Here is a 12,908-nt window from a genome sequence, read left to right as displayed (position 1 = left end):
TAGAGATCATGAAATATCTTAAGTTCAATTTACACTTTCAGATGAGCCTATTCTTTTTCTGAGGCCTAAGTAAAAATAACCCTGGTCAGTCTGGAATTGGATTTGCAATTTCCTTTTTTCTTAATTTTTGTAGTTTTCCCACTGCAAATGTATTAGCTTGTCTCATTTTTCTCACAGCATTCTACAGTGCACCACGCATTTGCTTGACATCTATGGCATCTCATTTGACTGGGCACTAGGGGATGGTCCACATGCTCTAGGGAGTTTACAGTGTTAACATGCTTTTATTGATGGGCAGAGCTACTGTTTTTTGTTAGTTCTCATCAAGTCCTCTTTTCCTTTCTATCTTGTCTCTTATGTGTATAATTAATGGGTCCTCGGATCTTCCAAACATAAGGAGCCTCCTGAGCATTGTAATAGTTCATTATAATGTGACCATAACTGCTAACGTTACCACAGAATCCTCACTGCTTTAAAGCAAACCACTGACATTTATTTTAACCATTCTTCATATGCAGATCGACCTGGAAGCTGTAGCAGCAAATGATCATTTAAAGATTTGCAGAGAGCAACATTTATATTTTATCGTCATCTACAATGTATCATGAAATGTGGAATAGCACTCAAGATAAGACAGGTGAAAGTAAAATGGGAAAAGAATATGTGTAAATATATAAATGATGCACATTTATGAGAACTTTATGAGAAACATAGTAGGTATTTTGGGTCCACATCTCAATCTTTATAGAATGACTACTGAAGTTTCCGTTGCAACATGGTTATGTAACCCGTCCTAGAAATAATTTTGAAACAAATTTTAAGAAGACAGCTGAAGTGAATGAAAGAATAAAAGATGGATAATGACTGTGACTAGACTAATCATCTTTGGAGGATCAGACGCTTGGGTAGCAAGATCAAAATCTATGAAATCCTTAACAGACTGTAGAATATGTTCTTGGGGCATCCAATCTTCCCTCAGCATTTATTCAGAATTTGCAGCATTTCAGTGCCTGTGTTGTGGTGCTCACAGGCTGATTAAGAAGACTGATATAAAAATAAATAGAAAACATATATAATAATTCTAATAGAAGGATAGATTTAAAGGCTGCTTGAATGATGTATTAGAGTTAAGGAGGTTGAGGCAGCAAGGATAGTTCTGAAATTTATTAAATGTCTAGCAGTGGTGGTTACCAGCAAAGAATATATAATCAAATGGAAGAACATGCTCTAGAAGAACATGTTTTATTATGTTTGAGGAATCTTGATATGTTATTACTGCAGTATATTAATGTAAAATATATAGTGCATTCATAAAAACAGTGTAGAAAATACCGTAGTATTCCAATAAAATAATCTAATCTGAAATGGCAGATTCCAAGGAAGGAATTGTGCCAACTGACTAGATGTAAGCAGAATCCCAAAGCCCACACTGCCGAAAGGAATATATTATTTATATGGTTCAAAAACCTAAGGAATGGTAGTACAAACAGGAAGTTTGAGAAGCCTGGGCAGGAATTCTGACTGCTTTGTATATACAATCTGCTGAAGTTAAAGAATGATCTTATTGGAAAAAAATTTTTTTTCCATTATTTCACTCAAAACAAGCATGGGAGAAGAGAGAGTAGACTTTCTGGGAGAATGGGGTGGAAGTACAAGCAGACCATGCTTTGGGGATTGCTCCCTGCAATTTCCCCTGTATCTGAAATACTAGTGCCCTGACAAGAAGTAGCCTCTGTTTAAGAAGTCAGCTTACTTCTCTTTTGGTATGCATTACAAATGTTTCCACTTTGTAAATAAATATACTGGAAATTAAAAGAGCAATTTTTAAATCTAGTAATGTTTCCTACATAAAGTTTTTATACATATATATTTCTAGGCATATTACTTTGCTTCTTACACTCCCAGCTCTTTGTCATCAGGTCTGTCATTTGCAATCAGCCTTTTGTATATTTGATTCCCCCAGAAGCAGACGTAAGAATGTAACTAGGCTAACCAAATTTCCAAGTGGAAAAGGATATGCAAAGGTTTTTGTATTCAATATTTGAAGATTTGGTCTGAAGTTCATATCTCTCTCTGGGGTTATGAGCCACATGTTTTTCATAGAAATTTCCCAAACCCCAATATCTGTATTCTGAAAGTTTAAGCTGTAAATTATTCTGAAATGTTTTATAATGATTCTTTGACACTTCCCAATTTATTATAAGAAAACACCTCAGATATTCACTCTCATAGGATGAAAGGAGTACATGTTTAATAGAAGAATGAAAATACCATAACCAGAAGATGTGTTCCCAAACAGATATTGTGGAAATTCAGACAAGCCATTGTAATTAGGAATATTTATCCATTTTTTTCAATTTTTACATTAGTGCACGTTAGGAGCAGGATTCTAGATGCCAGTAACAATTAGATCTTGAAAAGCACATTATTAATATTGGGATGCATATTCTAGAATTATGATACCAGGTGGAAATTAGATCCTAGAAATAAGTTTAGGGGGCAATCATCAAAACTAGAGGACAAGGTCAGAGCAAATGTCTTAGGAAGTTATTCTTTCTGTTGAGAATGAGAGGGCTGGATTGGAGTAGTTGCTTTGCTATTCACCAGTTAGGTAGGGTGGATACCACTGCCAGAGACAAAGATGTACAGCTGGTACTCAAGGCTTTGAGAAGTTAGACTGGATTTATATAATCCTATTAAATAATGTGTTTATTTGTAACAATTTAAAATCATATCACATCATGAAGAAATAAAATCTTCAAGCTCTTTTTAGAAGTTTTTTTTACTGTTTCCTATATGATTGTACAGTCCCGCCCACCTTCTGATTTCCTAAGGAGTTAGTCTAAAATAGGAGGGTATTTTCCCTTGATTGATGATGAGGCATTTATTGTCTTAAATGTTCACATGTTTGATCCTGTGATTTGACCATTAGAAGATTTTATTCTGAATTCCTTATTATTTAGATGTGTCATCTACGGATAAAAGTATTATTAAGTTAATAATTGCATCTTGAATTACCTTTGCCTTATTGTGTGAGTGTGTGTGTTTATGTGTGTGTCTCCGTATTTGATCTCAATTGTCTTGAGAACAGAGATCTTGCCTTTTTTTCTGATTATTTAAAACATAGAAAGCAATATTAGCTTAGTCATAAATATGAGGCTATTTTATTAGTATTTACTCTTCTAGTAGGAAATAAAAATGACAGATAATAATAAAATTCAGAAATAAGACAGAAAATCTGAAATATGTTACTCATCTTCTTATTTGCAGATGAAGATGCTGGGGGTTACAATGATGAAGTGTCTTATCCAATGAATTACAGATGTCTAGATGAAGAGCCAACTCTTTAAATAGACATTATAGAGTGTGTCCAGAGTCCCCACATGCAGGATTATGGAATAATCATTCTTTCATCCCACTTTCTGCCCAAAGAAAGCCTGGCAACTTTGCATCTTTTCATGCAATCTGTCCTTTATGACATGGCAGATAATGCTACTTATCATTACATCTCATCTTTCTTCCTGGTTGGTATTCCTGGTTTGCAAGATTTTCACTGCTGGATCGGCATTCCTGTCTGTTTCCTCTTTGCCCTCACCCTGCTGGGGAATAGTGTAATCATTATTACTGTCAAACTAGAACCAAGCCTCCATCAGCCCATGTTCATCTTCCTTTGCATGCTGGCAATGAATGATATGGCTCTTGTATCTTCTTCAGCTCCCCAAATGCTTGCGGTCTTTTGGTTGGATGCCCACAGGTTTGGCTTTAATATCTGCTTAGCACAAATGTATTTCATTCACACATTTTGCATAATCGAGTCAGCGCTTCTAGTTGCCATGGCCTTTGATCGCTATGTGGCTATTTGTATCCCGCTGCATTACACAACTATCCTAACAACACCAATGGTCATCAAGTTGGGTCTAGCTGGTATGATTCGAGCTGTTCTTATGGTTTTACCTTGTCCTCTTCTTATTAAGAGGTTACCGTATTACTCCAAATCTGTCATCAATCATGCCTATTGTGAGCACATGGCTGTGGTGAAGCTGGCCAGCGCAAACACCCTTATTAACAGAGCATATGGTATCTCTGTGGCACTTTCAGTGATGGTTGTGGACCTAGGGCTTATAGCTACATCCTATATCAAAATTCTGCAGGCAGTCTTCCGACTCTCTTCCCAGAATGCCCGATCTAAAGCACTGGGCACCTGTGCTGCCCATAGCTGCACTATACTTTTTTCCTACACACCTGCACTATTTAGTTTCTTAACTCACCGCATTGGCAAGAAGGTGCCTCCAAGTGTCCACATAATCTTTGCAAGTTTGTACCTTCTGGTGCCCCCAACAGTCAACCCCCTGGTGTATGGTGTCAAGACCAAGCAGATCCGTGATCGAGTGGTGGGGCTTTTCTTCCCAAAAAAGAAGATTTCTCAAAACTAAAACATTTAAATACCAGCCTGTATTGATTGAATCTGGCTCATGAAGTAATAGTACATACAAAATGTTATACAAAAAGAAACCCTTTAAAGTAGCAAATCTATCTCAAAACAATAGATGTAAAATCCACAACAAAATATTAACAAACCGTATCCAACAATAATAAAAATAATTATACATCAAAGTCAAGTGGAAATGATACAAGGAAACTTCCACAACTTGATAAAGACCATCTGCCAAAAATAAATAAACTACATTTTACATCATGCTTAATGATGAGAAATGATGCTTTCTTCCTAAGATTGGGAAAAGCCAGGGCTGCCCACTCTCACTACTCTTATTCAACATTGTATTGGAAGTCCCACAGAGTGGGATAACCCAAAAGGAAATGACAGATATACAGATTCAGAAGGAAGAAATAAATATTTTAGTTCATAAATAGATAGGGGATTCTAGATTGTTGAAACTATTCTGTATGAAACTTTAATAGTTGATGCATGACATTAAATGTTTGTGAAAAAACTCATAGAACTTTACAGCAAAAAAGAGTGTGAAGTTTAATGTATGCAAATTTTTAAATACATTTAGAAAGTTAGACGATTCCAGGAAGAAATGAACACTGTGACAAAAGAATGTAATAATTTTTTATAGCAATCTTACAAATGTAATAACAGTATTCCAAATGTAGTAACAACATTACAAGTGGATGTAACAATCTTGGCTAAAGAGAATGGTGGGAAAAGATGCTGATGTAAATTCTTTGAAAATAAGTGTAGAGCAAGATTAACTGCATATAATCACTGTATATTAGTTGATAAGGCTGTTTCCCAGCAGTACATATATGTAAACTGTAATTCAATAATTTAGAAAATGGATGGTGTACAGTTGAAGCCAAGCATATAATTTTTGTAGTAGAGATTTACAGATAAGCAATGGGAAGAGACAATAAATATCCATATAGTAATGGATTAGTGTTGGAGACCTTAGTAAGAACTCAAGATTAGTTTAATATTTATGCAGTTAAATAAATAAATATAAATATATATATATATATACACACACACACGGATTAGTATGTGCACATACGTTTCCTTGCTTTCTCAGCTTTATGCACCTAAAATAAACAATACCCAGCAATAATAACCACACTCAAAGCTCAATCTTAGTTTCTAACGTTCTGACCCAACCAAGTCTTCTTTAAAAAATTGCTAATTCTACAACTGGACAGGAAAGAGACAAGAAAAGCCTGAAGCATCTCAGTTTCATAAAGTAAGACGTGTTCAAACACAAATGCAGACAAACATACACACAAATAATGAGGTATGTTGAGGAGAATCAGCAGTAATTCTAAGTGTTTCCAATGACCAAACTGGAATACTCTGAATAATGAAATAAAGTAGTATTGGATTATAACACACAGTATAAAACAAATGTCTGTGTGTCCATGCTGATACAAATGAACTATTGAATACATTATTAAATAGGGGAGAGTATGCAAACCTCCCAGGTAGAGGAATTATAGTTAATTTATTTAGATACTCTGCCTTCATGTAGGGTAAGCATAAATCTCAATTCCTTAAGTGTTGTCTGTATGGAGTGATTTCTTTCCAAAGAGCATAATATGGAATTAGGATAAAAATAACTTTACAATGACAAACGTGACAAAGACTCCCTTAGACAGGTGATCAAAGTCAACATTATCCTCAATAAATTAAGTTGATTGTATGTATCTGTGATATTATGTGAACAAAACAGTACTTGTCCTCTATAATTTTATGCCTCAAATCCTATAACCCCAACATAATCATGGAAAAAAAATCAGATAAATTCCAGTAGAAGGACATCTTACAAAACATACAGTCTGTTCTCGTTAAATATCAATATCAGAAACCATCAATGATAAGAGGAGCCAAAGGTTACATGAAAACTAAATATAATGTGGTATCCTGGATGTTAACTTAGAACAGAAAAGGTACATTAAATAAAAGTTAAGAAAATATGAAGGAAATGTGGATTTTAGTTAATTATGAGGTATCAATATTAGTTCATTAACTGTAACAAATATATTATACATGGAAAATTGAATTATGTATCCCAGAATATATTCTTAATCTTAATCCATTCCTGTAGATGTGACCCCTTTTTAAATAGGACTTTTTGAAGGTGTTATTTTAGTTAAGGTGTGGTCCACTGAATCAGAATGGGTCTTAATCCTATTACTGGAAACCTTATAGAGAAGACCACAGGGAGAAATACACATGGAGGAATATGAGTCTATGGAATCTAGAAGAAAGGAGATGACACGCCAGGAGAGAAAATCACCATATAATTGGAAAGCCAAGGAACCCTAGGATTACCAGCCAGCCAGAATGCACCCAACCTCAGGAAACAGCAAGTCTTTTAGACTCTGAAATCATGAAGCAGTAAGTTCTCATTGTTAAATCAACCCACGGTGCAGTCTTTGCCATAGCAGATAGGAAATTACAATACCATACTAATGTTGGATGCTAAGTATAGGGGAAACTGGATATGTGGTATATGGAAGCTCTTTTTACTATTTTCACAAATTTTTGTAAATATACTTATGTTCTAAAAGGTAAAGTATATGAAATAAATTCCAATGCATAATTAAATGTCTTGGTGCTCAGATCATCATAAAACAAAAGAAAACATAAGATATAAATGGTGATAATAATTATAGTGGTGATGAGATAATGACTACAATTATAATTGAAAGTAAAAAAAGAGTTGGCTCATAATCTTTGAATTTATAAATCTTTAAAATGAATTTTTTCTACAATTAGAGTTTCCATACCTTTAGTATTTTAGTCAGAGGCTATGTATTTACATTTAAGTGTGGTTTTAAGGAACTGCATTCACTGAAAGCTAAATGATCTACTGGAAAATATTCATAATTTCTGCTATTTATGTATCTACTGAATAAATATGATATGCATTCTATATTCCAACTGAAACACTATCTATAAAAATAGAAAATGTTTAATTAGAAATTAGAGCTTTATTGTTTCGAATACAAACTTTAAGCTTTTATGATTCAGTATATAATGAAATTGAGAAAGCACAGATTCTCATGACGAACATGGAATTTTTCATTGTGAATTTTTGTTAGGTTGAATGAGAAATTAAGAAGAGTCCTTTTATTGGAAAACCTTGGCCACTTGATCATGAATCTGTTTCCTTTTCACTCCATAAACAAGATTGAGCAAAGGTGGAACAAGCAGGTAAAGGCTGGACAGAAGAATATGAATGTATGGTGAGCTCTGGAACCCAAACGTATGTGTAAAGAAAGAGAAGAAACACGAGATAAAGCTCCAGGAAAACAAAAACATGGGCAATGCAGGTGTTAAAGGCCTTGCACTTATAGCTTCTTTTTGAGGCAGCATGAAGACAGCTATAAGTATTCGGATGTAGCTGAGTATGACGTAGATGATATCGAATCCAAGTATACTGAAAGCCACAAACAGACCATAGACCTTATTGATCCACACATCTTCTGCTGCCAACTTGACGATGGCCATGTGCTCACAGTAGGAATGGGAGACCACAGAGGTCTTGTAAAATTTGAGCTGGTGTTTGAGGAGTAAAATACATGGAACTGTTAGAAGGGCAGCACTGAGTACCACCTTGACATCAATCCAACTAGGGAGTTGATGGGTGAAAATGGTTGCATGCCTCAGAGGATTACAGATTGCCACATAGCTGTCCAGGGTCATTTCCCATTGAGAATTTCAGTGACGTCATACACTGAAATGTGTGGATGAACCACATCTGCAAGAGACAGGCTTCAAAATAGACTTCTGCTAAATGGAACCACAATATACCTAGCATTTTAGGTAGGATGCCTGTGCTGAGAGTGACCAAGCATTGCCAGAAGGAGATACATTGGCTCGTGGAGGCTGCACTGAGATTTGATGATGACCAGGAGTAGGGAATTCCCAAGCAGAGCAAAGATGTATGTGGTACAGAAAGAATCCCAATTTTGAACTCCACAGACACCAAGCCAGGGATCCCAATCAGGGTCAGTGATGAAGGCATGAAGACTATGCTGCTGAGCTTACACATGATGGCTTAGAGCTGCTGAGTAAGGCTTATAGAATTTGTTAGGATTCTTTCTTCTGTATTCTGTCTTCACCTAGATTTACAAAATCATAGGTTGAAAATAGCTTCCAAAAGCATGTTATCAAAGCTTGTTTACTGATGGGGCAATTAAATAAGTTCCAGAATGCAGATATGGGCTCCCAGAATCATTCTTCTCCCTACATCTTTCTCCTTCTTTCTCTCTTTTTCCCTAGTACACACACACATCCATGCTCACCTTACTTATAGGCAAACCCAAACTCACTACTGAGAGAAGACACACTGATGTCTAGTTAATATCAGGGCATGTGGTTTGGTGGTTTGTATATAATCAATTGAAGATCATCTCATTAAACATCAGTTTGGTTTTCTAAGTTAATATGATTTGGGGACTTAATTAATGTAGCACAAATATCTTGTTTCCTGTGTTCTTACCCATGAAGCATTTATTCATTCAGTCAGATAGACAGAAACATAAATGTAAAACTCCCTATTTCAGGAACTATTCAAGCAAATGGGAAAATAATAAATAGGGTAACCATAATTGCTGCAGGAAGATGACAGAATAGGATACGTTAAGTTCATTCCTGCTCCAAGGAACTGCTAGGACAGGAAAGCGACTGTTACATTAACTCCAAGGTGCAAAATGATCTGGGAGGGCCTTCTACACCATATATGGAAGTCCTGGTTGCAAAGCTGAAGAATTGAGATGCAGAGAACCAGAGGCCATCCAGCTAGTATAAACACAGAGGCTCAGAGTGCATGGACAGGGAGATAGGGCCTAAGAAGTAAGCCAAGCCATCTTCCTTGAATGCACTACCCTCGCATGCAAGACTTTCAACTCCCCCCACACTGCATGCACCTAAACCCCATCACTTGCCCCCCACATTGCACTCCAAGCACTCTTGCTCTGTGCACGTGCACACTCTCACCCCCTCCCATCCAGAGACCTGTGTGCCCACACCCAGCCCCTCAACTCCCACCTCCCCCTTCCTGTAGCCTGCAGGCAGTCACCTGCACATCCAGGCCATGGTTGCTCACCTTTCTACATTAGTCACACTCACTGCAACCCATACACTTGTGCAACACTGCCATCCCAGCTCTGTGAATGTGTACATCAGTGTAAGGACTTCCCAGATATGCACACATGCACATTTGCACTCAAGACATACCCTCAGATCTGGGCAAGCACTGACCTGTGCATCTGTACCACAACATTCCAGCCCAAGCAGGCACAACCCGAGCCAGCTGCCCCTGAGCTCTGCATATGCTCATCCCAGGGCTCTGCTCCTAGACCCTCACACATCAGGGCCCTGCCCCACAGACCCATACACACTCACACCCACATCCTCACTGCTGGGTGCCCATGCATCTGTGCACCAATCTCTTGACCCCTGTACCCCAACCACATGCCCCACACACGTGGACACCTTTGCCCTACCCCTGGTGCAAGCACCCTACTGCCACCCCTGGCAAGTGCTCATGTGTGCATCTGTGCCACACAGGACCTCCTGCACACACATGAACCCCTGCCCCAAAGCCTCCATCAACTGCACATCTGTGCCAGGGCCCTACCCATCCAACATCACTCACCCCTGACCCAAGTCTTGCAATTCCCATGACCTGTACCCTGCCCCAACACACTTGTACATCCACATCCTGGGCCTACTGAAACCCTCCACCTGCAGAAGGACACACCTACGCCCTGCCTTCCCTTTGCCCCAAACTCTGTGCCACCTACCCCACACCCTGATACCAATGACCCCAATGCTCCACTCGCATCCTGTCTGTGCACCAGCCCCAATTCGTCTGTTCAGGCCCCAGTCAGCCTCCCAATGGGCCCTATCTCTTTGTTCCCTACACCATGCTCTGATCCTGTACTCCAACACCTGCCCGAGCTACACTGCCCCCATGGCCCCTCCAGCCGCACTGTCACAACCCCGAACCCTACACCCTAACCTCACAGGCACTAGCATAACATCCCCCACCCCTGATTATACTTGTTTTTAAACCCATCACTGCACAGTTGTGCCCCACATCCTGCTCTACATCCATCTTGCAAATGCAAAGCTTTAGTCTGCTGAAGGAAATCAACTTCAAAAGTAAACCTCAAGATATTTACATGCCTCAAAGGCAACAGAAGATCCATAGTCATATCATGATGCAGACAGACATAGCCCAGTCTAATGGCCAAATTAAGACACCAGAGGAGACACAGACTTTGGAACAAATAATCAAAGATGCTCATAGAACTATACTAAATAAACTTGATGGGATGGCTAATGACATAAAGGAGATCAAAAAGATACTAGAAGAGGATAAAGAGGAATTTGAAAGAATAAATAGAAAAATATCAGATATCACAGAGAATATAAGTGCAGTAGACCAAATCAAAAATAAACTAGAAATACAAACCAGCAGATTTGAAGAGGTAGAAGAAAGAATAAGTGAGCTAGGGGACAGAACAATTTATTTCAAGCAGACAAAAGAACAAACGGCAGAAAAGATGGAAAAATTTGAATCAGATCTCAGGAAAATTATGGACAAAAAAAAGAACACAAATATAAGAATCATTGGTGTCCCAAAAGAAGACAAGTAAAGGGTAGGAAGAGTAGTTGAGGATATAATGGGGGAAAACATCCCAACTCTTATAAAGGACATAAAAAGGCAAATCAAAGAAGTCCAACAAACTCCAAATAGAATAAATCCAAATAGGCCTTCCCCAAGACACATACGAATAAGTCTGTCAAATAGTGAAGTGAAGTAGAAAATCCTGAGCAGCAAGAGAAAAACAATTTACTACATGCAAGGGTAACAATATAAGACTGAGTTCATACTATTCAACTGGCACCATGGAGGTGAGAAGGCAGTGGTATGATATATTTAAGATCCAGAAAGAGAAAGACTTCCAGCCAAGAATTGTGTACCCAGCCAAACTGTCCTTCAAAACTGAGAGAGAGATTAAAATTTTCACAGACAAACTAATCCTGAAAGAATTTGTCAACAAGAGACCAGCCCTATAAGAAATACTAAAGGGAGCTCTGCTGGCTGACAAAATGAGACAGGAGAGGGAGTTCTGGAGGAGAGCACAGAATTGAAGAGTACCAGTAAGTGTATCTTAAAGAATCAAAAGAGAAAGAGGAAAGAATATATATATATCTAATAAATAAAATACAAAGGATAAGATGGTGTATTTAAGAAATGCTTTTACAGTAAAAACTTTGAATGTTAATGGACTAAACTTATGAATTAAAAGATACAGATTGGCAGAATTGATTAAGAAATATAATTCATCTATATGCTGCTTACAAAAGACTCATCTTAGAAACAAAGATAAAAATAGATTGAAAGTGAAAGCATAGAAAAAGATGTTCCATACAAGTTGCAACCAAAAGAAAATAATACCAAACAGAATAGACAAAGAAGGAGACTATATATTAATAAAAGGGACAATTCACTGAAGAGAAATGGCAATCATAAATGTTTATGCACCCAATCAAGGAGCTCCAAAGTACATGAGACAAACATTAGCAAAACTGAGGGGAGTGATAGACATTTCAATAATAATAGGAAAATTCAATACACCACTCTTTTCTGTAGATAAAACAACCAAACAGAGAATCAGCAAAGAAACAGAGAACTTAAACAATTTGATAAATGAATTAGACCTAACAAACCTGTATAAGTCATTACATTCCAAAACACCAGGATATACCTTCTTCTTTAGTGCTCATGGAATAGTCTCTAGGATAGATCATATGCTGGGACACAAAAGTGTAAGAACATTGAAATAACTCAAAGCGCTTTTTCTGCTTACAATGGAATGAAGCTGGAAATTAATAAACACCAAAGAACAAGATCTTTTACAAATATATGGAGATTAAATGACACACTCTTAAACAACCAGTTGGTCAAAGAAGAAATTGTTAGAGAAATCAGTAGTTATCTGGAGATCAATAGAAATAATAATACAACATATCAGAACTTATGGGAGGCAGCCAAGACTTTTCTGAGAAGGAAATTTATTGTCTTAAATGCCTATTTCAAAAAAGAAGAAAGAAAAACTCAAGGACTTAACTGCCCACCTGTAGGAACTTGAGAAAGAACAGCAAACCAACCTCAAAGCAAATAGAAGAAGAGAAATAACAAAGATTAAAGCAGAGTTAAATGAATGGGAGAACAAAAAACAAAAGAAAGAATCATTACAACCTAAAATTGGTTCTTTGAGAAAATCAACAAAATCAATGGACCACTAGCAAGATTGACAAAATAAAAAGAGAGACGATGCAAATAAACAAAATAAGAAATTAAAGGGGGCTTGTTACTGCAGACCCTGAAGAAATAAAAACAAATCATAAGATGATACTAATCACAACTATA

General features: G+C 37.2%; 1 protein-coding gene and 1 pseudogene across 6 annotated transcripts in view; one reads left to right on the top strand and one right to left on the bottom strand.

The window, feature by feature from the left end:
* Window positions 1–8,863, top strand: part of LOC143644587 (olfactory receptor 52P1-like) — a 44,085-nt gene extending 35,222 nt beyond the window's left edge. For 4 of the 6 annotated variants that reach the window (XM_077113779.1, XM_077113781.1, XM_077113780.1 and 1 more), the window contains 2 exons: window positions 519–637; window positions 3,271–7,144. In XM_077113779.1, the coding sequence (XP_076969894.1) occupies window positions 3,384–4,433 (1,050 nt within the window). In that variant the 5' untranslated portion in view covers window positions 519–637; window positions 3,271–3,383 and the 3' untranslated portion in view covers window positions 4,434–7,144. Of the gene's footprint in view, window positions 1–518; window positions 3,154–3,270; window positions 7,145–7,560 lie in introns of those variants that run through there. The other 2 variants (XR_013156763.1, XM_077113783.1) reach the window with 2 other exon arrangements.
* LOC143644589 (olfactory receptor 52A1-like) lies at window positions 7,574–8,609 on the bottom strand (annotated as a pseudogene).
* Window positions 8,864–12,908: the final 4,045 nt, after the last annotated feature.

Source organism: Tamandua tetradactyla, chromosome 8 (genome assembly GCF_023851605.1).
Source record: "Tamandua tetradactyla isolate mTamTet1 chromosome 8, mTamTet1.pri, whole genome shotgun sequence".
Lineage (NCBI taxonomy): Eukaryota > Metazoa > Chordata > Mammalia > Pilosa > Myrmecophagidae > Tamandua > Tamandua tetradactyla.
Note: the sequence above shows the minus strand (reverse complement) of the source record. Positions and strands in the feature narration are given on the sequence as shown.